This window comes from Scyliorhinus canicula, chromosome 2 (genome assembly GCF_902713615.1).
Source record: "Scyliorhinus canicula chromosome 2, sScyCan1.1, whole genome shotgun sequence".
In the NCBI taxonomy this organism is placed as follows: domain Eukaryota; kingdom Metazoa; phylum Chordata; class Chondrichthyes; order Carcharhiniformes; family Scyliorhinidae; genus Scyliorhinus; species Scyliorhinus canicula.
Window position 1 is genome coordinate 119,630,508 of NC_052147.1, and position 27,992 is coordinate 119,658,499.

At 43.2% G+C, this 27,992-nt stretch overlaps 1 protein-coding gene across 2 annotated transcripts in view; it reads left to right on the top strand.

Annotated features, from left to right (window-relative positions):
* The window catches only part of fmn1 (formin 1), a 532,192-nt gene that overhangs the window by 433,946 nt on the left and 70,254 nt on the right, over positions 1 to 27,992 (top strand). For both annotated transcript variants that reach the window (XM_038785764.1, XM_038785772.1), the window contains one exon: positions 18,356 to 18,505. In XM_038785764.1, the coding sequence (XP_038641692.1) occupies positions 18,356 to 18,505 (150 nt within the window). The remainder of the gene's footprint in view (positions 1 to 18,355; positions 18,506 to 27,992) is intronic.

The following is a 27,992-nucleotide window of genomic DNA, read 5'->3' on the forward strand; positions in this document are numbered from 1 at the left end:
ACCTTTGTTGTACACCCTCTATGGCAAGTATATTCTTCCTTGGGTGCTGAAAGCAAAAGTGGAGCAAACTTACTGGAGAAAATGTACTTCAATTGTGATCTCACCAGAGGCCAGTACAATTTCAACAAAACTTCCTTTATCGTACGTTCCAAAGCCTTTGTAATAAAGACTTCCTAATTGCTCGCTGTATCTGCCTGTTAACCTTCTCTGCTTCTTGTACAAGAACACTCAAATTCCTCAGAATAACAATATTTAATAATTACTCACCACTTGAAGATATTGCCTGGGATTTCCTAGCACCCAGCCATCACTGGAATCTTCTGGACCTGCTGAAAGTCAGTGTACATTTGTCTGGCCGTCGCATCCCCTGTGGCGGGTCCTGTCACAGAGGGACCGGAAGACCTAGCCCTTGGTTATTCCATTCTTCCTTCCAGTTTCACTGGATTATTCCCATTTTCAACATTCCTGCCCTATTCACTTACACTGCTGACATCACTTTGCAATCTCTTTGGGAGATTTTCACTGCCCATCCTGCCAGCAGGATCTTCCTGTCTTTGGAAGTCAATGGACTTTTTGAAAGGCCACCAAATGTTATGGCCCCACCCCCACTGTGACCAGGCCGTTAAGATTCCTCCCTTTGAGTTATCTCATAATTAACTTTCCTGCATAGTTTTGTACCTCCACACACCTAGGTATATTACACTCTGCCCCTTCATTTAAGTAATTTATAAAATGAGCTAATACTGTAAATTGCTGAGACCCTAACACCGATCTTTGTGGCTCCTCACTAGTAACAGCCTGCCAAACTGAAAATGGGCCATTTATTTTTGCTGTCTGTTTTTGTTCCTTTAAATAATCCTCTATCCATGCCAATATATCACCTCCATCCCTTCCATCTCTTACCTTGGGCAACAGCCTTTATGTGGCACCTTATTGAATGCATTGTGAAAATCTAAATGTACTATGTACACTGGTTCCCTTTTATCTACCCTGCCAGTTATAAATGATTGCATTGCATACACAACAGGGGGCTGGATTTTCCGCTGGGGGGATTCTCCATTCCGCCAGCTGCGTACTCATGCCAGCGTGTTTCCCAGCGGCCTGGGGTGGCCACAATGGGAAATCCTATTGGCAGGTGGTGAGAATGGAGAATCCCGATACCGATGAGAGCACACCACCAAGGAACACATGGCTGGCGGACTGGAGCATCACGCCCAGGTTGTTTGGCCCAACTAATCTGTGCTGGGGTTTATGCTCCACTCAAGCCTCATCCCATCTTTTCCCATCTAAATCTACCTTTGTTATCATCTATTCCCTTCCCCCTCATATATTTGTCTAGTTTCCTCTTAAATGCTGTTCACTTTACCCACTCCTTTTGGTAGTCAGTTCCATATTCTCACCACATCCTCGGAAAAAATTCAGATTGTTTGTCAAACGCCATTTTTCTTTCATAAAACCATGTTGATTTTACCCAAAGATATTATTTCAAAGTGCCCTGTTACCACTTCCTTATAATGGATTCTGGGAGAGGTAATTTGTCAAAATGTCTTTTTATTAGAATTTTCATTTTTTACTAAAATTACCTCAAAACAAACAAAAGAAGAGGAGAGCAAGCCATAGATCTCAATGTACAACAGGTACAGCGTAAAGCAGTAGTCGTCACAAGAATGGGAACAAATAGGACCGGATGAATCAGCAATAAAATCCCCACCATATTCCCTTCATGGATATAGGACCATTCTGCCCCAAAACAGGATACAGGCAACATCACAGACCTAGATCATACCCGTAGCTACAAAACAAAATGACAGAGGGAAGAAAACAATATAATGAGAACCCCCGAACTAAAGGGGAAATCAACTAACTCACACAGCGTAAATTAAACTCTTCCCCATGTGCAGGCCAGAACAGAAAACCGTGATATAACCACAGGTTGATAAGGCGAGGACCCAGTACCACCAATCATCAATTCTAGCCAAACAAATCCCAGTCCTCAGCAGGATAACACAGTCTGCCTGGCCTGAAAGGGTGCTAAACACAAAAAAATTAGCTCTCACCTGTTTGTGGCCAACGAACAAGGAGAAGAATAGCCAGGTAGCCAAGAATCAGGGGAAAGTAGCCGAGGCGGGGAGGGAGGGATAGACCAGGGTGTAGGGGGTAGCAGCTAAGCCTAAGAGAAAAGAAAGGCAAACCACAGGAGAAGGGAGATGGGGAAGAGGGAGAGAACAGGGAACAATAGAGGGAAACCAGTGAGGTGGGGGGGAAGGCAAGGGAATGACAGCCGGAAGGAGGGCACGGGAAACAAAACTTGGCATCTACAGGAGCAGAGAACAAGGAAAATCCGGGCGAAAGACGGGACGAACGGCTGAAGCGGAGTTGATCGCGAGACAACAGCAGCAAGCAACAACACCAACAGCAGATCAATTTGCACATTTCCCTGTGTAATTGTTCTGTATTTGTTTCCCCGCCACATATGTACCCCCACAGTTTCCCCCCCCCCCTACAAACAGATGCCTACTTATATGCTAAAAACAGTACTGCCAATTGTACAGAGCTGCTGGTTGTTGAGCTAGCACATAATACCCTACGAGTTGTTTTATTCTAACTTTTTTGTTGTTGCTTGTTTTGTTTTTTGTGCGTGTTCCCTTCTCTTCTATGTATATGTATTCTACTTTGTGTACATAACGGTAAATATAGTTTATTCAAAAACCCAATTTTAAAAATTTATTTTTTTTAAATTAGCTCTCGCTGGGGAGACCTTCCTCAAACATAGTGAGGACAGAACTACTCCTACAAACCCAAACCCTCCACTCCTCCTCTCACTCCGATTCTGCTCGGCCTCCTCCCCGCCAAGATCCATTAGGATAAAGATTCTTAGCACAAATTAGGAATTCAACATTCAGCTTAACATGATATAAAGTTATTAAATCAGGATAACCAGTGATGCTGGTCATCACACCCAAATTATTCACTTTCCTGCAAGAAAATAAATTGACAACATCAACAGACAACAATATAATTATCAGAGAGCTAAGTCTAGGATAGCAACTGAGTTGCGCGGCAATTATCAGGATAAAGACTTCTCCACCGGCACATGAAGAAAGCAGAAATCAAGGACAAAGCCTGATCAAAGATGAGTACTCTTCAGAATTCCAAGGTTTCCAACAATCAAAGCATGAAAACTCATTCTTTCCAACATGCCGTCTTCCCTGAATCCAGAAAGTCATCAACCCAGATTCCAGCAAAGGGTGGGTGTGGGGTGGTGGGGGGAAGGCCCGGGATACCCAAAAGACTCAGACATCCCATCCCTTCTTGACTGATATCAGGAACAGGACAACAGGACCAGAGGTCAGAAGGCCAACCCAACCACAGGCCTTAGAGACAGGATTAGATGTGTGCCCTTGATCCACCAAAGACAGTGTTCCCTGTGTTACAAGAACCAGCTCATACGCCTCCAACTCCTCCATAAAAACGGCTCGCAACTCTCAAAATTAGACGACATGCACTGCAGAGCCGTAACATTCAGAAGGATCAACATCATCGCTAGCAGCCATCATCCATCCAAGTACACCACACGTCAGGGTAAGAAGGCTCCCAAATGCAGCGTGTCACTAATGAGAAGGCCCCACCCCAACTCCTTCCAGCCACCATGAATCAACGAGGATTTAAGCATATTGTCTCGACTCAATAGTGCTGAAATATTGACCAACAAATCCTTGGATGTTGTAGAAACTGCCTTTGCCAAAAAAAGGATATAATATAATAATAATCTTTATTATTGTTACTAGTAGGCTTACATTAACACTGCAATGGAGTTACGGTGGAAATCCCCTAGTCACCACATTCCGGCGCCTGTTCAGATACACAGAGGGAGAATTTAGAATGTCCGATTCACCTAACAAGCAGGTCTTTCGGAACTTGTGGAAGGAAATCAGAGCACCCAGAGGAAACCCACGCAGACACAGAGAGAACAGGCAGACTCTGCACAGACAGTGACCCAAGAGGGAATTGAACCTGGGAGCTTGGCTCTGTGAGCCAGCAGTGCTAACCATTGTGCTACCGTGCCGCCCTACTTTGCTAAGAAATGTACAATCGGGTTTTAAAAATGGATTGACGAGCAGAACCGGAGTTCACAAAAATGCAGCTGTTCCTGCACTCACATCACCTGACCCCCCTGGGGGAAGTACTTAAAGGATACGACAGAGGTCACAGCCGCCGCCTGGAGAGCTAATAAAAGCGCGCATCGCCTCTTTTACAGAAGCCATTTTAATGGTCAAGGACCCCAGGGGTGGAAACCCCACCTGCTGTGGCATGCTGCCGATCAGAGTTTTGTCGTTCTCAGTGATCGTCTGTGCCAAGGAGACCCGGGAGAATCCATAAAATGTTCGCGGCTTATTAAAAATGCTTATCTGCGTCACGCCCAATGAGAACGAAATACAGATCGCAACACCTCATGAGATTCCATTGAATCTCGCGAGACGTTTCGAGCGTTGCAACTCTAGTGAGAGGCAAGATTGAACGGCCTCATCCCAACACCAAGTCAGGCACAACGAGGCCGGTGAATCACACTGAAATATTAGATTAACCAGATTTTTTCCAGTCACGTGGCGGTCACTAATAAAAAGTGTTTTAAGACAATGTAAGAAGACACAATAACAAATATCAAATAATCTTATTGGAAGATTAAAATGCATTAGAAATCTGCAAAACCTTATTTGTTGCATTACAAATTTGATCAAAATTCATGTAATATTGCACATATATGATATATGATCCTTCAATTAAAAAGAAACTTCAACATAATTAATTATTTCAAAAGATTTAATTTGGTAATTATTTTAAACATTAAAGGTTTTACAATATTTTAACGTTTCCAGCAGAACTTGGGCCAGTAGTCTCATATAAAGCAAACATCTCAAATGGTTCTGCTGGTCACAAAGTTATCAAAGCAACTCTGTTCTTGGCTCTCTCCTCTCTGGCTTTGATCTTAAGCATACTCTTATATTGAAAAAGTACATTTCATTTTGTGGGTTGTAAAAGATCTTTCATTTAAGGATCAGGGATTCGGAACTTAAACTTGCCTGCCAGAAGTAGTCTCTTTTTTTATTCATCAAATTTCCCCACACCCAGCATTGTGTTAGCTGCCTCCTTTGCATTCTGGAATGCATGTACATTACTCAGGTGAAATATGCTTCACGGGTAGTGTATGAATTTTCTTGCATATCTATTCAATGTGATGTGCATATTCTGTTGTGTACAATACTTTCAAATCTCCCTTCAGATATTTTCTCGTGCCTTCTAAATCAACCGCAGTTCACACTTTGAGGCACATGCATTCACATGATACTTCTGATTCGGTTGTTGTAACCTTCCAGACTTTTGAAAAATAATGTTAGATCAAGGAATTTGGAAGTTTTGGAATATCAGAGCCAACATGCTTGGGAATCGATTTGGACAACCAAACAATCCATTTGCAATTATTTTCAGCATCAAAGTAGTGGGTCTACTGACAAAAGTGTCTACAAATTTCATAGGCTAGACTTAAATCATTTCAAATTAATTCCATAGTTTGTATCTGCTGAAAGAGATGGAATCCATCCATACAGCACCTGTAAGTGGGGAGAAATGTAACACGCATCATTTGGGTTTCCCCTTGATCCAAGCTCCAGATGCTTAGGGCAGGATCATGTAGATATTTGGTTTGGTAACCCACACCTAGAGAGAGATAAAAGAGACCTCTGCCCCGCTTTGCTTTCAGAGACTTTGGAGTGCCATCCAAGACACTGATCAGGCAGAGGAAAACAGAAGGAAATTTTTTTTTTTAACACAGGTCACTGAAAGGGGCAACACAGGTGGAGAACGTAGTCAAGAAAGCATACGGCATGCTTGCATTCATTGGCCGGGGCATTGAGTATAAGAATTGGCAAGTCATGTTGCAGCTGTATAGAACCTTAGTTAGGCCACATTTGGAGTATAGTGTTCAATTCTGGTTGCCACACTGCCAGAAGGATGTGGAGGCTTTAGAGAGGGTGCAGAAGAGATTTACCAGGATGTTGCCTGGTATGGAGGGCATTAGCTATGAGGAGCGGTTGAATAAACTTGGTTTGTTCTCACTGGAACAAAGGAGGTTGAGGGGCGACCTGATAAGATGCCTACAAAAGTATGAGGGGCATAGACAGAGTGGATCGTCAGAGGCTTTTCCCCAGTGTAGAGAGGTCAATTAGCATGGCCAGTCCACCTAACCTGCACATCTTTGGACTTTTTTGTTGGTGATGGCATGTCTCCAGAAAATGATTTCAGATTACATTTCCCATCGGATAAGGTAGCAGAGTAAAAACATTCTTCTAGTCTGCTGTATGCTATATAACAATATATCTTATACATTGAAGTCTCTGATTCTAACCTGATGTACCTACCACCCCACCCACCTATCACCCTACCCACCTGCGACCCTACCCGCCTGTCACCCCACCCATGTGCCGCCCTACCACCTATCTCCTCACCCACCTGTCATCATAGCCATGTATGAACCTACACATGACCATCGTACCTACCTGCCACACTACCCACCTGTTTCCCTACCCACTTACTTTACCCACCCACCCACCATACCACCCTGCCCATTCGCTCATTCATCCACTCACCCATTCATTAACATTCATACAAGACCTTTAAACTATCCATGCGGCAGCTGGTGCTGTAAAAAGGGAGTGTCTCCTGTCTTCCCCTGCCACTACAGTGGAGGAACATCAGGCAAAGGTTCAAAAGGAGCAGCAATCCAATAATGATTGCTATCTCCACAAAAGATCCGAGCCATTGTGTTTGATGCCCAGTCTCCTCCAGTCTACCTTCAGAATATCATTCAAACTCCGCTTTGTGTGTCTTTAACCACACCAGATTCTGCTAACCCATCATACCTGTACTCCCTAGCTTGCATTGGCTCCCAGTTAAGAAATTGCTTTGATTTTAAAAACTCCCATCCTTGGGCGGTATTTTCCAGTCATGCCCGCCCTGAGAGTGGAAATTCCCGCACGAGGTCAACAGGCCTCTAAAAGGCCCGTCAAATTGTTCGTCCCACCCACGACGATTCCTGCAGTGGGCAGGACCACTCCATGAACTCGTCCCTCTCAATCTCTGTAAGCACATCCAGCTCCACAAAATTCCAAAGTCTCTGCCACTTAATCGTCCATTATTTTAATCACTTCTTTATTAGTGACCGTGCCCAGGTTGTCAAGGTCCTTGGCCAGTGATGGGCAATCTGGGCTGGTGAGTGGGCCGCATGAGTGGCTCTCCTTCATCTCAGTAGGCTGCAATTGCACTTGTTCACTAACCCTGGCCCCATGAATAAGATTAAATGCATTTAATAGATGCTGGATATTTCATAATGATTTATACAAAATGCTTCATCATTTATATATTAAAAGAACTGTCATCAACTTCAAAAGGTAAAACAAAATAAATATTTACCCATTGGATGCAGAGGGAGCGCACGGCTCTCACAATGTTGTGAGTGATCAGCATGAACCTCATTTAACTTGCCCTCACTTTAGTTGCGGGTCACTTCAGTCCTACTGGTAGAAGAAAAACTGCATGGACAGAAATCAGCAAATGTGACAATTCTGAGCGTGGGCAACAGTAAACAAAATGTCTTGTGGGCCGCACTCAGAACCCAGATGGGCCACACAAAGCCTACCTCTGCTCTAGGCTCTGAATTTCCTTCCCTACTCCTCTCCACTGCCTTATCCCTTTAATGTAGGGCACTCCTTACCGAATGGAACCATAAAAACGTAGGATCCCTACCACCACAGGGCAGCACGGTAGCACAGGTGCTAGCACTGTGCCTTCACCGTGCCAGGGTCCCAGGTTCGATTCCCTGCTGGGTCACTGTCTGTGCAGAGTCTGCACGTTCCCCTCATATCTGCATGGGTTTCCTCCGGGTGCTCCAGTTTCCTGCACAGTCCAAAAACGTGCAGGTTAGGTGAATTGGCCATGCTAAATTGCACTTAGTGTCCAAAATGGTTCGGAGGGGTTACGGGGATAGGGTGGAAGTGAGGTCTTAAGTGGATCGGTGCAGACTCGATGGGCTGAATTGCCACCTTCTGCACTGTATGTTCTATGTTCTACCGTACAGAATAAGTCCATTCGGCCCATTGAGTCTGCGCCGACCCTCTGAAAGAGTATTCTGCCTAGGCCCACACACCTGCCACCCCACCTAATCTTTGGACACTAAGGGGCAATTTATCATGGCCAATCCACCTAACCTGCATGTCTTTGGACTGTGGGAGGAAACCCACGCAGACACGGAGAGAAAGTAAAAATTCCACACAGACAGTCACCCAAGGCTGGAATCGAACCTAGGTCCCTGGCGCTGCGAGGCAGCAGTGCTAACCACTGTGCCACTATGCTGCTCCAATATCTCCTCACATTGTCTGGTGTCAAATTTTATTTTATAATGTTCTTGTGAAACACCTTGGGATACCTTATGACATTAAAAGTGCTGTATAAGTTATAAGCTGTTGTTGATGTTAATGTCTTCTTGCCTGCCTCCGAGTGAAAGCACATGTTGATTTGAATGATCGGTTTAAATATTAAATCTTACATGTTCATTGAAGGTTCAGATTTTTAAAATCATTTGTAAATCATAAAGCATAACAACATTTTGAATCAGAACTAAATGTTCAGTGCAATTCAAGTGGATTTGTGAGAAGTGACACTGAGGTGGGGAGGGGTGGGCGGTGGCAGTGGGTTTATCATTGTTGTGCCCTCAGATTGTCTCACTCTGCCTGGATGGATCCACCACTGGTTTCTCTGGCAGCTAGGTGAGTGGCTGCCCATATCAGACTCACCCTCTGAGAAGGTAGGGCAATCCTCACTTCCCCTTCCCACAGTTTACCGTTGCAATGCTATGTTGTACACAGCAAAACGGGACCATCCTGAATACGCGAGCAGATGCACAAAGGAGCTTCCAGATCGATAAAGGGAGTTGAATTACAAGTTCAGCAAACAAACAGCTTATCTAAGAGCAACTATCGTACTCATGTAACACTGATTGTATTTTTCCTCTGCGTTAGTGCTGGGGCTACTGTTGCACGTTTTACTTGAGTGTAATTCGCGTTTATTGGAGTGTATTAACACGCCTCCGTTTAAAGGCCGTGTGCTTAACACTGCTAGGCTCTGTATGTGTATTTTCAGGTCGGGAGTCGCCAGGTGTCGTATAAACACCTCACAATATTCCAAGGTCAGGTTCAAAGTAATAAAACTATACACCGATTAGTAAGTTCCAACGATCAATATTTATTATACAAATATAATAAATACGCATGCACACGCTAAAGACTAATACCTATTTCTACTATTAAACGACTAAATACTTATCTAAGTGGAAACCAGCAAGGTCAGGGGACAAGGCCTTTGGTCCTTTCTTAGCTGCACCTTCTGTTCGTTCTTAGAAGAGTACTGTATAAGTTCACGTAGCGAGCGTCGTTTTGGGACTTACTGAACGATGGCTGGTGCTCAACGGCTGGTGATGGAAGACAGGATCTGGAGGCTGGAGTCGAAGTCGAAACAGCAAGCCGGAGCACGAACAGACAGGACCATGTGTGGGGGTCTATCTTTATAGTGGTCCCCAATGTCCGTGCCTTTTCGGGGCGGGCTTTACCTTCCATGCATTGTTTGGATCAATTCTCAATCGATGTCTCACTAATTCCCCAATCTGAGGGTCCCTTCTCGATGGGTGGGGCCGTCTCTAGGGTCTTTTGAGATGGATACTTTTGGTGCCGTTTTGTCTGGGCCTTCACTTAAAGTATCTATTCAAAACCAAATGTTGCTATTGTGTGTGCCCAGATCTGGATTGCCTCATTAATATGCAAAGCGTTTTGCTATTAACACCTTTGGTTGAGATCTTCCACCTGGCCAGAAACTAGTTTTGCTGCGTGCAAAATGCTAATCAGTCTTTGCAGACTGCTTGTCTTGGCTAAACTGCTTTCTCCCTGCAGTCTTAGCAGTTCTCCATTTTGTTAGCCCAGTGTCCATCTTAGGTGGCTACACTACTCACTGATGTAATTTTCCACATCCTTCGAGGGTAAAGTAAGTAAAGTTGCCATAGTCCCAGGTGACCATAGGCTGCTTCCCCTTTGAGGGGGAGAGCTGACTGGCGGTGATTTACCCTGAGAATCACCACACCTCAGGCAAGGGACAGGGTTCAGAAGGCGGGACCTTCATGACTAACCTCGGCTGGTACGGGAATTGAACCCACACTGTAGGCCTCGCTCTGCATCTTGAACCAGCTGCCCAGCCAACCGAGTTGAAGGCAGTCCTTGTGTCGAAGGAGCCACCTTGGGTGGGGTTACTGGGTTAGTGGGGATAGGGTGGAGGTGTTGACCTTGGATAGGGTGCTCTTTCCAAGAGCCGGTGCAGACTCGATGGGCCGAATGGCCTCCTTCTGCACTGTAAATTGTATGAATTCTGTGAACTGTGCTTGCCTGTGTGAAGATCTGTGACTGGTTCAGAATGAAGACATCACTGCAACTCCCAGGATATCTTACACAGACATATATGAAAACATTCCAGTTTTCAAGTATAAGCTGAGAATTTATTACCACATGTGTGCAGTTGATGACTATATTTACAGGAATCGAATCAATCTGAGAGCCGTCTCGATATGACTGATCTCATCAGTGGCAAAGTGCATTAAGGGACAGCAGTCTCTGGAACATGCTCTAGTCAGTAGCAGGTTGTGAAATCCTGCAGGTGCTACCGACAGATCCCTGGAAGGAACTGCAGGGGAAGGAATTCGTAGCCGTTGTGCCCACCTGGGAAGGTGGTCTTGTTCTGGGAGCTGCAGGTGCCAGTAACAATCTGTCGTGAAAAGCTGAGGCTCCTGAGGCACTTTCTCAGTCATGTTGAGAAGGCTGATCCTTTGCCTGTGTACACCGTGAACAGGGGATACTACCTTCTTCAAGCTGGAGTTCAACCCCACTTCCCTGTGAATGGAAGGTAACTGAAGAGAGAGCTGGTGCTGGTGTCGTTACTCCTCCTGATCTTTTTCAGGGGTCCGAGGTAGAGCTGTTTAAGATGTTCACATGCTGTTTAGACGGCTGTCAGCTGGGAAATGCAATCAAGGTGAGTAAAGTCCAAGATTCTGGTTGCCAGCGCTTCGGGTTGACCTAGCGTCTCCAGGAATTGAAGATCAATCTCAAGGATGCTGCTGTGTGCAATCCTGGAAAAATATCATAGGGGCATTAAAAATACCTGTTTTTGCGATTTAATTTGAGCTTTCTTTCTTTAAGAGACATGGGGGTGGGGGGTTGGTGGGAAGGTTTGTTGGCAGACAGTCAAACGTCATCCTATTGACTAACGAATCTTTTTGCTTTCCAATTCGCGTACAAAGGCAGCACGTCACAAGGATGGATGTGTTGGCTGGAGCTTGGGGGGCAAAATCTCCAGGAATGTTCCAGGAATCTAATTTGGCAACCATATCAAAGATAGGTGAAATGACCTATTGGAATTAAGCAGTGAAAGCACATTCTTAGGGCAAGTACTGTGAGCATAAATCATTCATGCCGACAGAGAAACAGATGCGCAGTTTCAACTTTCAGGCTTTCCAGCCTGCCATCTCACAGAGAATCCCTAATGTTCTCTCACTTCATTGGCTCTGATGAGTTTCACAACTGTGGAAACCCGTGCACTGGCTGTTAAAGGCAAAATGCAAAGTCAGAACCATTGCCTCTTTACAGCTTTAAATTAGAACTCAGTGGCTGGAATTCCTCCGGCCGTTTATGGGACAGGAGTATCTGGTCCCACCGGCAGAGGACCAAATACTCCCATGGGTTTCCCGGAGACATAGCACAGCGGACCAGAAAATCCCACTGCCAGCGAACAGCGCACCGCCTCCCGCCGCCAGGAAACACGCGTCTGGGAGACGGAGAATCCCCCCTGCAACATCTCCACGTGGAGGCAGGGGTCTCCTTGTGTCTCCAATGCACCCTGATAAAAGCTGGAAGTGAGTGGAATCAGGCTGTGTTTCTGACACGCCAGCATTTTTCGGGATATTTAACACCCAAGGCCTAGACTCAAATCTGCCCATCTGCCTTGAGTTAAAATTCTGTCCAATATTTCAGATGAGAAAATGTCTTGCAGGTGGACAAAAGCCAACCCGCAAAGCAGCAACAAACATTTTAGAGACTCTTAGAACTATTAAAAGGGAAACAGTGGAGAATCGGCGTGGTTAATGTAATGAAATAAGTTCAAAAAAATTGGAGAAATGTTGACCAGGGTCCCAGGTTCAATTCCCGGCTTGGGTGACTGCCTGTGCGGAGGTCTGCACGTTTCTCCTCATGTCTGCATGGGTTTCCTCCGGGTGGCCCGGTTTCCTCCACAAAACCTCGAAAGACGTGTTTGTTAGATAAATTGGGACCATTCTGATTCTCCCTCCGTGTATCTGAACAGGTGCCGGACTATGGCAACTCGGGATTTTCACAGGAACTTCATTACAGTGTTAATGTAAGCCTACTTGTGACAATAATAAAGAATATTATTATATGTTTCCTTTATCTTCTCAAGGATAAGATAGCGAATAGAATTCTCCATGGTTACTGTCTTTCTGTTTTGTATTTGCCAATTGGTGTAATTCTTCTATTAAATCAGTTTTATTCCTGCTGTGTGAAATGAAACATTCAGCTATCATGGATGGTGTCTTCTCCGGTCTCATCCACGGTGGGACCCAATGCGAGTGAGAATGGAAAATTTGGCAATCCAGCCACAAGTCCATTCACTTCTTCAAATGTTTTTATTGGTGTTGTCCAGATTTTACAGAGTTACAGCTCATATGTATCTGTTATTTACAAACAAGTCTGTGTCCCTCGTTGGCAGTTTAGTTCCCTTTGCATGTTGCAGTCAGTCCTGGGCGTCGCGTACTGTGCTCCGCTTCTTACTGCTGGGTCTCTTTCTTGTGTGTGTGCCATCCCTTGCCTTCCTCCCTCTCTTCCCCCTCCCCCTCTCCCTAGTCGCTGTTGGCCTCAACTTGGGACAGGCTGATGAGTGCCCCCTCCCCCCGCTTTGTCCGACCCTTGGATGGTGTACTTGATCTTCTCCAGGTGGAGAATCCTGCAGGTCTGCCAACCAGTCTGCAGCTGTAGGTGGTGGTGCTGATCGCCAGCCGAGCAGGATTCTCCGGCGTGCGATTAGGGAAGCAAACGCCAGGGCGTTCGGTCCTCTTCCCCATATGAAGATCTGGCTGGTCCGACATTGCGAAGACTGCCACTCTCAGGCACGGCTCCGTCCAAGTCCATTCACTTTCAGCGGCACTAGTAAATCCCAGCCGCGAACGAGGGCATAAGATTTTGGCCACTGTTACAAGCTGATGATAGCTCTTAATAATAAAATTGCCACTCTGTACTTGCATTATTTACGGTGTATATTCATGTAAAAGTTTAAATTTTGAGACCAATATTTTATGCCAATGGTCGACTTTTACAGGGGTAATGTTTTCCAGAGACTGATACTGGTGCTAGATATGGGCCGAAGTGAAATCCAAAAAAAGATCAATGGAAAACAGTAAAAATTCAAAAACACAAATAATTCATGTTAGTTATCGTTCAGCATCTGATTATTTCAATCATTTGAATAAATAAAAACACAACTTAAACATATACATTTGTAAACATTACTTACCGGTATTTATACCCATCCGTATTTATACATTTGTAGAATCATAGAATCCTACAGTGCAGAAGGAGGCTATTCAGCACATTGAGTCTGCCCTGACCCTTTGAAAGACCACTCTACCTAGGTTCTGTCTCCCACCCTATTCCTACAACCCTACCCTCAGGGGCAATTTAGCAGGGCCAAACCACCTAGCCTGCACATCTTTGGACAGTGGGAGGAAACTGGAGCACCCGGAGGAAACCCATGCACAGGGAGAATGTACAAACTCTACACAGACAGTCACCCGAGGTCAGAATTGAACCCAGGTACCTGGTGCCATGAGGCAGCAGTGCTAACCACTGTGCCGCCGTGCCATCCCCAATTAAACATGGAAATCTTTGAATTTTGATCCCTGAAAAACTAGGTTCAATTTTACACAAGGTACACAAACAATTAGTGTTTTTTTAGTTGTTGACTAATAAATAAGATCTGTTGTTACAAGGATATATCGCAATGGTAATTGGCTATAATCTATGAAGCACCATAGGCATCTCTTTCCATGAGAGGGAGATTTTGTTAAGACCCCGCCACGTTACCTGCAAGAGTATCTCAAAACCCCCAATGATAACTTAAACAGTAGTTCTTTGTGGTGTATATTTGTTTGGAATAATGCGGGAACAATGTACAACCCAGTGAGGAACCAAACCAGTTATTGTGTGAACAATTATAAAGAAATATTATTCAAGTAACAAAAATTTAAAAACACATGACAAAAGATGTACACTATGGTACTTAAGTATATGAGTAACTAAACATACCGTGTGTATTCGAAGTTAACCTCTTGTTCTCAAAATAAATTCATGTTTCCTGAACTCACTGAGACACCCCGGGCGGGATTCTCCGACCCCCACTGGGTCGGAGAATCGTCGGGGGGTCGGCGTAAATCCGCCCCCGCTGTCCTCCGAATTCTCCGGCCCCCCAAAAATCGCCCCGGTGTGAATCGCGCCGCCCGCCTCGGAGAATGGTGGGAACCGGCGCGACGCCATGGGCCCCGGGGCCGCCCAAATTCTCCAGGCCTTGATGGGCCGAAGTCCCGCCCATTTAACGAGGGTCTCGCTTGGTGTAAATCAAGGTTGGTCCCCTACCGGCGGGACCCAGCTCTGTGGGCGGCCTCCTGGGGGGGGGGGGGGGAGCGCGGGGCGATCTGGCCCCGGGGAGGGCCCCCACGGTGGCCTGGCCCACGATCGGGGCCCACCAATCCGCGGGCAGGCCTCTGCCGTGGGGGCACTCTATCCCTCTGCGTCAGCCTTGCACCGAATTCGCGATGGCCGACACGGAGATGAACCCCCCCTGCACATGGGCTGGGATGATGCCAGCACACGCTTGCGCTCCCACGCATGTGCCAATGCGCGCCGGCCCGTGGAGGCCCTTTGGCGGCGGTTGGCGTGACGCCAAACCCCTTCCCGCAGGCAGGCACGACGCAAACCACTCCGGCGCCGTCCTAGCCCCCAAAGGTGCGGAGGATTCCGCACCTTTGGGGCGGCTCAATGCTGAGTGGTTCCCGCCAGGGTTGCGCCATTTTTTTCCCGCCCTGACGATTTGCGCAGAATCCTGCCCCCTCTTCCCAAGCAGCTTCCAATTTAGTAACTCTAGAGGTCAATCCAATTAATAGTTACCACATAATACCATGTAGGTGACCAGATATGGGAAAACATCTTTTCCTGGCATCGTAAAGGCACAAAACTGTGTCTTTTAGAGGAAAATATATGTAATCTGTCGTGGCTCTAAATGTTAGGGAAGAGACCTCTGTGGCTTGGAGCATAGACGGAACTGGCCTGTCTGGCTGTTAGTTTGCGAACTAGGCAGCTTTCCCAATGAGTGTGCTAGCAGTTCTACTGATATCCCCCTCTGTGGATTCTGCTGTCTGCCTCACTCAGACGTCTTGCCTTTAGAAGTTACCATTTGTAGCCCCTCTGATCTTTGGTAAACAATGTTTCTGATATGGCCAATCACCCCCCAATGCTTCAGGACTCCTGATAATCTTATTACTGGGCAAATCACATCTTATTATTCCCCAATGTGCCTACTAGGGTTGTTACTTTTCTGTTATTTTATTTTCATCTCAAGTTCACTGCTAATCTCGTTAACTTCCCCACATCCCTACGTGTTTTTGTAACTTGTTCACAGTGTGTGGGTGCCGCTGGCTAGGCCAACATTTTTATTCCGCATCCTTAATTGCCCTTGGGAAAGTGGTGGTGAGCCGCATTTTTTTGAACCATTGCAGCCCATGTGGTGTAGGCACAACCACAGTGCTGCTAGGGAGGGAGTACCCAAAATTTTGACTAAGGACACTGAAGGAATGGAAAACAAGTTCCACGTCAGGCTGGTTATGGATTAGAGGGGAACTTGTAGGTGATGTTCCCATGCACCAGCTGCCCTTGTATCCTCAGTGGTAGAGGTCACAGCTTTGGAGGGCGCTGTCAAAGGAGCCATGGTGACTTGCTGCAGTGCATCTTGTGTAGGTTGAGGGACACCACTCCACATCAAGCAATGAGTTAAAGGCAAGGAGGCAGGTATCCATGAATAACCACAGCCGGTACATGGATTGAACACACTATTGGCATAATTCTGTATTACAGTCCAGCGTCTGGTCAACTGAGCTAGCCAACCCCCACACACGAGTATTAATGTGTCTATTATAGAGGCATCAATATTGAAGAGAAAAATGTTAAATGTGCATAAGAACTCATGAAACAGTCTACTCTTGGCAGATTGTTTTGTTTCTTGAATTCATATAGTGTAACTGTTCAAGAATATTTGGTTTAAAATTCTCTTTTTGTTTCGTTTTCTTGTCCTCAAACCTACATCAATCACTGCATGTTGTAGACCTAATGCCTCTTTTCATTTGTTTGAATGTCCCTTTCATTTCTTCTGCTCCTTTGACTTTTTTTTTACTTGTGGGCTGCTTAATTTAATCAGTTGGGTATTAACATTTTGAGGAATGAATACATTCTTTGCATGCTATAAATGTGAGGTCTTTAAGTAAGTAGATAGCTTGAATTAAATTGCTTTGCGCCTGTGATGAATTGGCATGTGATTTTGTAATCCTAACTTGTAGTTACTCTTGCAGAAAGAGGTTTTAGGGTGAATCTCTATGCGATATTATGGGAAGCTTTGTGCATCTGGTTTCTTTCCTGAAGGTTTAAATTATCAGTCTATTCATCACCAATATCACACACACTTTTCAATGTTGAAAGTGATAGGTAATAAGTAATGTGTTCTTTCATGTAATTTTATTTAAACTATTAAAACAACATGGTTACATTGTTATTTAAAGAATTTTAAGTTGATTACACAAGTGACTAATTAATGATCTAATTAATGCTCCCTGGCGTTTATATAGACACTTTTACTATAGGGAGCGCTTTGAAACACTTTTTACTGCAAATTAAAGGTTCTTTTTCATAATTTTCTTTTGCATTTTACTGCTATATAAACCAATCCTGATGGTTTCCATTAAAATGATGTAGATCTATGTGTAAATGTTTGCTGTGTTATTCTCTTGAGGGACAGTAAAATAGTCATTGTTCAGTTGCAGACTAATGTGAACTCAAGAGAGGACCCATCGGAGCTAATGAAAATTAAGCTGTTTAAAATATTATCCTATCTTCCAAGTAACTTTGATGATTGAAGAAAGGTGCATGTTTTGCCAGATTCCAGTAGATGTTCGGATGTAGTACTAAATATTTGCCTTAGAATTTAAATATGTTCTCAAAGAGAAAAGCCAAGAAGGTCCAATATAAAATTGCTAATAACTTTCAAACTGCTGGCGTATCGAATTACATCTTACATTAGTGGAACCAATTTGAAGAATGTTATTTTTATAGTTTTTGTGAATATTTGCCATGCTGACAAGTGGAAGGGAAAGCTATTTAAAGATTAAACCTGTGGCAGGAAGGAACAATGGTGAAGTTAGAGAACAAATAAGAGACAAGAAAGCATAAAATATATAAACATAAATTGTGCGAAGTAGCTATTTTGACCATATGAATTAATTGTCTTTCTGTGGATCACGTGAAATGTATTTACTGTGGTTCTCAATGAAATTCCAACAAGGAACATTGATGCATTATTTCATGTCATTATATTGAATCAGCGTCTGACATTTACGTAGATATGTGTTGAGATCAGTAACACAATATTGAATTTCATGCATTTCAACTGAATGGCACCTTAGTTGTCAGAGAGAGCATGAGTTTTAAACAGATACCAAACTATTTGAAGTGCATGAATGAAGGGAAAGTGTGCAGTTCAGATTTTATGTGTCTGTACTTGTTTATGTTATGTGCCTGGAGTCCCTCACTTTTGTAGACTAATGTGGTCCTGATTTCTTACTTTAGTAAGTTTTTTTAAAATTTTGTAGAGCTGGGAGTATTTAAATGAGGGTATTGATAACCCTTATTTTAATACTCCGATTTATCCATACATGTGGGCATGGTTAAATTGCCAAATTCTCCTCCTGGGGAAGACTGTAGGTGTTTGAAGGTTACATTAAGCTTGACAAGTGTTGCCGCCATGAATGTTGAAGCACAGGGAAGTCACAGTAATTACAGAGTATTGCGCTACTGACTTTGGAACAAGCCCTCAGGGAAACTACAGCCACTAGCAGGTGTACGTGTTGACAGTTTTTTTTCTCCTCTTTTCCTCCTAGCTTTGAAGATGCAATATGTTTCTTTGGAGTGAAGCCAAAACCCGGGGAGAAGGAGATTACTCCAAACTACATATTTATGTTGTGGTTTGAATTCTGTACTGATTTTAAGAACACTTGGAAACGTGAGAGCAAAAACATCTCTAAAGAAAGGTAAGGAGATGGAATAACCCATTGAAAATCTTTCCATTTCAAAATTATAACCTTTTAATCTGAACATATTTGATGTACCACTGTATTACATTCTATTTACTTTACTTGTTTTTTTTATTAACTTTGCTTAAAGAGATTCGAACCCCCTGGGTATGTTGAAAAAGTTGCCAACGTCTGTTATACCCACAAGGAAGATAAACACACATAATCTGATAAATTACACTTTCCCAACTCTTTTCAATTACCTGCTAATAAAGTGGAATGAGAGCTGAGCTAATTTGTAACAGATTGCTTCACTAGTGCATTTTATGTTGAACCAGCCTAAATGAGCTGATATTACTGTCGCAGACAGTACCAACAAATAAAAGCAAATGCTTTTCCAGTTATTAAGCTTCACTTGCATCAAAGAGAAACCCCCCCAGACCTAGGCCACACTTAGCACAATGTCAAAGCCCCACACTGAATTTATGGCAGCACATCTGACCCCAGGTACCCTGCTGGGGACATCAAACTGCGTGACACTGCTCTCGCAACAGTCTCCTGATTTTATTGGTTTGAGAAAGAATACCTTACCCCATATATGCTTTTAGGTAGGGTTTCATGAAGGAAGTTTTTATGTGAGGGCTTCATTACGACTAAAAGATTGGCATTTCTCAGTTTTATGGCAAGATTACTTTTTGCGTGATTGTATTCTTTACCATGATTCAGCATTTCAATTTCTATCAAAATGATAGCGAATATTGAAAATGTTTAAGTTGTGCCTTTGGATAATATATTCTTTAAGTAACTATGTAGCAAAGTGGATGGGCATTTTCTAAATCTTCGGCCTTTTCCCAGCATTTGGTAAATTCTATTCAATTTAGTTATATGTGTTTAAACATTCATCTACACTTTTAATTATGTGGTGGTTAACTAATATACTGCTTATAAGGTTACCAGAGTGTTCTACAGAAAATGATATCGAGGAAATTTGCATTGCAACAGTACTCTGGACAACTCATTACAACACCCTGAAACTTTATGTTATTAGTTCAGTGTAGGCAACTGTGTAAGTAAAACAAATATTATTTCCTTTAAATTCTTTTATTGACTTATATATCTCAATTAGTGCATTTCAAGGAAAACCAGATGGATTTAAAATGTTTAATGTCCAATTTCATAGACACTCTTGGGAAATGTTAAAAAAAGGAAAAAGAAAGTGGAGATGGTTTAACACAACGCAATACTGTTAACTCATTAGGTTCAAAATTACTTCACTGCTAGGGCTTATTTATAGAAGTTACGGCATAGTTACCATATCATGTGTATTGCACTGGGTGAAATGGGGACGAATCAATCTTGTTCTGTAGAATAATAAGAATCTTAAGTTCAACTGTTACTTTAGGGTAAAAGATGGAATTTATCAAAAATACAGAAGGAATCCATTAGGAAGTATAACTAAAAATGGGAGTTCCTTGAAATGTTGTAAAATGGGACAGTAGAAAAAACATCCACATCTAGAATGTCTTGTAAAGTCATGACCCTTAGCGACACTGTTTTCCTAAGTGTGAAACCGTTGATTTACCACCCAGTTTACTAGAAGTGCATCAGACTCAGATTAAATGGTGTCACTCTGCATTCCCTGCTCAAGCAATTTCTCTCTGCATTCTGGTTTTGTTCTAACAGTTCAATGTTATAAAGTATTATAAGACCAGAGTTACTCAGACATATATCTTCATAATCACATTTACCCTCTAATATAGTTTAAAATGGTGATCTTGTCTGTGTGATAGTGAAAAACGGGTGATAGGGACGGAAAAATCAGCTGCTGACTCACTATCTCGTGTTTTATGCTATCAAGATCTCCCACAATTAAAGAAAAAATAACTCTGCTTTAAGTCTCCAGTATTGGATTTTGTAATCCCAGCAAACTGGGGCTATTAAAATTTTGATCCAGTATTAGATGACATTGAGCTGAGGAATATGGAGCCAATAATTTGATCGCTGTTCAGTTTTCTTCAAGTACAATGTATTTAAAGATCACAGATCATTACAGATGCCTGCGCCTTTAAATCCTTTAAGATAGAGCCACAGGAACTCTCTTGTCTAATATCTATATATTCAGTTCCTGTTTTGGCATGCAGAGAAGAACTGGAACTGTCTCACACAATCATGCTGAGAAAGCCATTCATTCAAAAGGAGGTAGATTTATTAAGGCAGCTTTTCCTGCCTGCTGCCCGTATCTGGGTACTGGCTTGTAGTGGTGGGCCCACAACCTGCCCAGACGCACAGGCATTTCCAGCCCTCAGCCAATAACCTAGTCTAGAAACATCCTTGGCATGGCCCAGAGGTAGTAGTGTAAGGCCTTTGGCCTCCTTCTGCACGGTAGGGATGCTACAATTCTAGAGATTGAGATTTTCAGGTGAAGATCTGCGGCCAGATTGTCTCAACTAAGTATTAAGATCCTTTTGAAAGAGCTGTAACTTGGAAAAAGTATTAACCTTACAAGTCTTTGGCCTGCCACAGGGCTTGAGGGAATTCTCTGGTTCACTGGAACCGATCGGAAGGTCACAGCATATTTTCTGGGCCATCCTCATTCAGGGGTACTCAGAAAATGTTAACATCACGCTGTCTCATTGGAATGGCCCCCATCATGTTTGCACTTAAATATCACCTCTCCCATAGCCCAGATTGTGCCAGAAATCCCGAAGGAACATAAAAAGATTGGAGATTAGACGATATGAATCTCTGCCACCTTTCCTGATCTTTACATCTGATGTTTCTCCACCCCTCAAAAACAAACAAAATACTCACACTGAAGTGGACGGATACTGTCACATATTCATAGAGAGAGATATACAGGCACTACCACTTTAAAAGTAACCCAAATGCAACGCTATCATTAGCTTTGATTCATCACCCATATTCTGATAAATGTGATAATGAAGATCTATATCGGAGCAACTCCAGGGAATGCACTCATTGAAGAACTATCACAATATTTCTCGAGGGCTCAATCCAGTAAATAATTGTCAAATTGTGCGTTAACCTTACCCAAATATTTCAATAGTTACGTGCGCAGGGTAACACTGAACAGTATGGACCTAGGAGGCAGCAAGGTTTGATCCCTGATCTATATTAATGGCCAGTCTCCACTAAGATGCTGCAACTGGTCTGAGCATCCTGCACTTAGCAGTGGAAAATCAGACAGGATCTCACTCCCCTGGTCGCTGGCATGTTGAGCCTTAATTGGTCATCTACCAATATGGAAAAAGAAATCTGTCTATGCTAATCGCGGCAACCAATCACAAATTGACTCATTGCTGTCCCCGACTGTGGCATTTTCTGGATTTCCCGACCCAGATGGAGGAACATTGGAACATGAGTAGGCCATTCAGCCTGTTGAGCTTACTGCACCAAGATTTCTTAAGTTACAATGGAAATTCGAGAGAATCCCTGTTGAAATTGTAAGGGTCCTTTTTATTTATTCCGTTATTTCCCCTTTTACTTTGCCGTTATCAGTATTGATCCATGGATGATTGATGGACATGTATCTTTAAGTCAAGCTGCAGAGATAATGTGGAATTCAGAAGTTACAGGAAAGAACACTGTGCTAGTTTGAACAAGAACTTCAGAATTCAGACGGCAACCCAGGAGCAATATGTTTGAATTTTTACAGGCCCTCCCAAAATTCAAGGAGAAGGAGGTAGACACATTTTGGGGTCTTTTGAGAAAACAACAACCCAAATGGAGTGGCCAAGGGAAAAGTGGACATTATCCATGCAGAGTAAACTGACGGGGCGGGCACGGGAAGTTTATGTTTCCCTGTGAGAGTGTGGTCTAAGAATTATGATGAGGTAAAAAAGGCCATTCTGGGCCTATATGAAGGAGACAGCTGGGACAGACTATGCCGAGTTCAAAAGGGTTAAGCAGAATAATTTTGATAGATGAGTACGAGCATTGGGAGTTGCAACTACCTATGAGGCGCTGAGAGACGTCATTCTCATAGAGTAATTTAATAATTTCCTACCTTCTAGAATAAGAACCCATATTGAAGGCCAGAGGGTAAAGACTGCTAGGCAAGCAGCAATTATGGCTGATGATTATGAGCTAATCCATAAATTTAAACCTTTGTTTCCATCACTCCCATAATTTTTAAAAGGATAGGAAGTGGGAGAGTGAAAGGAAAGCAGGTAGCCAAGGTAAAGCACGGATTTCATATCTTCATCATGGACTGTCACACATGTCACACAATTTACAGTGCAGAAGGAGGCCATTTGGCCCATCAAGTCTGCACCGGCTCTTGGAAAGAGCACCCTACCCAAGGTCAACACCTCCACCCTATCCCCATAACCCAGTAACCCCACCCAACACTAAAGGCAATTTTGGACACTAAGGGCAATTTATCATGGCCAATCCACCTAACCTGCACATCTTTGGACTGTGGGAGGAAACCGGAGCACCCGGAGGAAACCCACGCACACACGGGGAGGATGTGCAGACTCCGCACAGACAGTGATCCAAGCCGGAATCGAACCTGGGACCCTGGAGCTGTGAAGCATTTGTGCTATCCCATAGCTGGGAATGTTGTGACATCTCCTTCCCAGACCAGGAAGGAAGGTACTGAGGATCACGGTGACATTTGAAGGCCTAGGTGTTACCATCATAATAAGGTGGGGCACGTTCATTCAATATATTGAAATTTGCAAGGAGAGCTCATTGGAACTGGTGGATGCTCAGAAGGTGGATTCCAAAAAGGGAACAAAAGTGGAGAATACTACAGGGCAGACTGTAGCTTTAACTGGACTTAGGGTACCTGAGGTAAACACTGCTGTTGGAGCAGGTGTGAGGATTGAGGTAGATGTCGGCTTTTTGTCTTAGGGGAGATTAACCCATTTTCTTTAACTGATGTTGCCAAACCCATAACTACCTTAACGGACACATGGGCTACTCAAATTCTCTAACTGGAGAAGGATTTGGTCTTCTCTCCAAAGAGCTCAATGAAAGCTGAGGTAGTAGTTAAATGGACAGGTGGCGATTATATCCCAGTTCCATTGAATGAAGTACCACTGGAGTACGATTTTGTGTCAGGTAGTTGTCGGAGTGGTTAAGAAATTCCCAGTGAATGGAGTAGATTTACTTTTGGGGAATGATGTGGCAGGAGTGAAGGTTTTATTACAGAGAATCCGAGGAGAGTACTGCAGGTAGCACATGAGATACCAACGGTAGGGCTTGGGGGAATTAGGAAATCCCGGCGAAGGGTCGGAGAATCCCGCCCCAGATTCTGAGAACTCTAAGACCGAAGGTGATCCTAAGAAAGAGGAGTCCGAATCTAATAGTAATAACAGTGATGAAGTGCCAGGTGAGAGTTCTGAATCCAATTTTGGTTCTGATTATGAAGTAATGATAAACAACTGTTACCGACTAGACCTGTCACTAACCGATCTTGAAGGGACGGCAAGGAATTCTTCCAAAGCTAGGACAGATAATAATATGACAGCAAATTGGAAGAAGAAAGTAAAGCGGACTTTCCTAAAAGTTTTTTGTTACAGCCTCTTGCAGTAAACACATTGCCATCTACCTCAGGTACAAATACTTCCCAGAGCATGCCTGTTTGGAAGGAAACTATTATCATAATAATAATAATCTTTATTGTCACAAGTAGGTTTACATTGCAATTAAGTTACTGTGAAAAGCCCCTAATCGCCACATTCAGGTGCCTGTCCGGGTACACAGAGGGAGAATTCAGAATGTCCAAATTACCTAACAGCACATCTTTTGGGACTAGTGGGAAGGAACCGGAGCACCAGGAGGAAACCCACGCAGACATGGGGAGAACATGCAGACTCCGCACAGACCAGTGACCCAGCCGGGAAACGAACCTGGCGCTGTGAAGCCACAGTGCTAACCACTGTGTTGCCCAATACATCATTGCATCAGTTATTCAGGATGAGGACAGCAACGACTGTGATGTGATACTAAGCAAACAGCTGATTAACCATATCCTTTTGAAGGGCCAGAGCGCCTCTTCAAGGTAAACGAAGCAAATAGCGAAGGAGGTGAAATAATCAGTAATGAATTATTTTTGAAAATTAAGAGGAGGGTGGATGGAAAACCATGTAGTGATTCTGCTGTCACATCTGTTAAAAACAACTAGAAGGTTCATGGAGCCAATAGCGTGTTTTCCTTTGATTCTGAACGTAAAGAAGAACTGTTGAAATCTGGAAAGTGCAAATTGTTTCTGTCCATATTACTAAATGGAGATAAGGGCTGTGTTTATGAAGACTCCGGTGAGGAGATAAATGCTGTAAAACAACAAACATTGCATACACAGCCAACCAACTCTGTGAATGTTGAACCCACAGCCTTGTCACTGACAAGAGAGAATGTAAAGCTGGAGGGGCTGATTAAAAATGAACCAAATATTTCCTTCAGCATTGACAATACTGTTTGTAGTTTGGTTGCGGAATATCCTCGAAATTTGGATGAACATTCATTGGACAATCAGAAAAGACTAGCTGTGATACGTGAGAGACAGAAAGAGACAGAAATGCAGAAGGAACTCATTTAGGGGATCCTCTCTAATTTGGACAGTCAGGAACCTGACAAAGGGAAGCACATTGTCTTTGATGTTGAGGAAGAAAGTGGAAACAATGCACTGGTTGAAGATATCAGAGGGAGTTCTGAAACCAAAGATGCAAACCTGTCAACAGAAGCAGAACAGAGATATGATATAATAAATATACTGAAAAAGTACAGACCGAATTGTAGGGAAACACCATCTAATCATGATGTAGACATAAGAAACTCTGAATCAATAAAGCCACATCCATCTTGACTGAAACCACGGAGACTGACTCAGTTAGAGACTCAAATACAGTGCATGTTGGACATGTTGTGGAAATAAGCAAAAATGCTGTGCTCCACAGAATGTCAAGTGGTGTTTGAGAGATTGGAAGCCATGTTAGTGGACGAATCATGAATACGCGAATCGTTGCTGGCTTACCTGGACTTTTCCAGACCATTTAAAATGGCCAAAGATGCCAGTATCCTGGGGGTTGGGACAGTGCTACTACAAGACAATGCAGGAATACAGAGTCCAGTGGAATATTTTTTGAGAAAATTAAGTCCATGCCAAAGAAAGCATTCCACTATTCAAAAAGCTACTAGCCCTACAGCACTTTGAAGTATATGTCGGATATGGCAATGAACAAAGCTTAGTTTACACAAACCATAATCCATTGGCGTCTACAGAGAAGTTGAAAATCGGAATGCAAGGTTATTCCGTCGGAGTTTACTATTACGACAGTTCAATGTTAAAATGGTACACATTCCTAGAAAGGATAATGTGATTGTGGATGCTTTGTCAGGGGTTTAATGGCTGGCTAGTTACCAATGTAGAGACTAGGAAGGGAACTTCTAAAATAAGCATGGATTGGATGGATATGTGTTTGTGATTTTTGGCTTGCATACCTCATAATGAAATGTCCATGCCCTGATGTTTCATTCTCTTTATAATATAATAATCTTCATTATCACAAGTAGGCTTACATTTACACTGCAATGAAGTTACTGTGAAAATCCCCTATTCACCACATTCCGGCGCCTGTTCGGGTACACAGAGGGAGAATTCAGAATATCCAAATTACCTAATTTAGTGAACAGCACGTCTTTTGGGACTTGTGGGAGGAAACCGGAGGACCCGGAGGAAACCCACGCAGACACAGGAAGAACATGCAGACTCCACACAGACAGTGACCCAAGCCGGGAATCGAACCTGGGAGTCTTGCGGGAGCTGTGAAGCAACAGTGTTAACTACTGTGCTACCATGCTGCCCACTGCTTAGGGAGGGAGGTCTGTAAGTGTCCTTCCTGTTTATTTCCATATTTCCCCTTTTATTTTGTCATTATCATTTTTGATCCATGGATGATTAATGGGCATATATCTTTAAGTCAAGCGGCAGGAAGAATGAGGAGTTCAGAGGTTACAGGAGAGAACATGCTACTAGTCTCTGCTAATTTGAAAAGGAGCTTCAGATTTGTCGGCACCACAGAGAGAGATGGGTGGGACTAGGTTTGATTGATTGGCTGGTGGTCAATGAATTGGCCAAAAGGCTGTACTCTGCTTTTTAACATGTGGTGATTGGATCCTATCCCGGTGGAATCATTTTCAGAATCCCAGGGAGCTCAGTTTGACTTCTGGCAGCACAGGGACAATGCCCTATTCACTCTCGTCCATGTTTTCTCCAGAAGGGTTGTGATAACTGTATTCTTGAAGCCGCAGAGAACCTGAATGAATGAATCTACAGGGGAACCATTACAGACTTCAGACAAAGACAAGGACCTACTCTCTCTTTCTCTTTCTCTATCTCTCTCTCTCTCTCTCTCAACAAAGACTCATTTTCCCTTTTACTTATGTTTTTTTTATCCCTTTCTTGCCCTCCTGTGTTTGTCTGTCTTGTGTGCAGAGAGTGGGGGCAAGTTAAAGTGGAGAATTAGGAATTAGATAATAGTTAACTAGTTGCATATTTCATTATAGTCCCTTTTAGTAATAAACAATAATAGTTTCTACATTTACAAACCTGGTGACTACTTATTAGGCAGCCAAGGCCAAAGACTTTGGGTATTTTTCGAAGAATTATTGCTTAATTCCCTGTGTTGTGACTCCGGGTCAAGTGTGGGTGGGATTGACCGCACACGAGACAAAATTCATTCCCTCAGTAATCAGGTAATATTTAAAACTAACTTGCCATGATCAATAAATAGGGGATGGGGTAAGAAGTGCTGTAAGAGTAAAATCTGATAGATTAAAGTGATGGTCCCCTTGAAGCAGTAAGTATTAAGATCAAAAGACATGACTGAATAGTGTTATTGATTCTGAAAGTAGATACAATCTGCTTCAAAGCTCTTTCATTTTAACTGTGTATGGAAATTCAGTTCACTTGTAATGATATCTCAGGGGCCAGCATTCAAATGAAAAATATACAGTGTAAAAAGCTGGGTGTTAAGATTAACCATAGCTCTTTGCAACAGTTCTCAAATATTGTAACGATAGCAAGATTTTGTCCAAGGTGAAGGAATGTAATTTTAATTTATTTTCCTTCGCAGTTTAGTATGGTTTTACATTAATTACTTTCTGTTGAACATTACTGAGATGTTGTAACGATCTCAAGACTAATATGAAGCTTCTTAGCAAACCAATGTGTTCTAGTCAAGACATGTGCTCTTTCAATCCCATCTGTAAGGTCATGGAGTTATTGGAAAGAAAAAGACCAAACGGGTTGCACTAACAAAGATGGCATTCAGATCGGAACAATTTCCAACTCCCTGGGACATAATGCCGAAAATAATTTTAGTTGCTGTTTGAGTCAAGCTGAGCTAAATCACACAATTAAACTACAAGCAAAACAAGCAGCAGTAATGGATGAAACAAATAAGGGTTGTCTTAAGGAGACTGCGATGAAAGGTAACCAGTCAATTCAGACATGAGAAAGTAGGCGTCTAGTGGC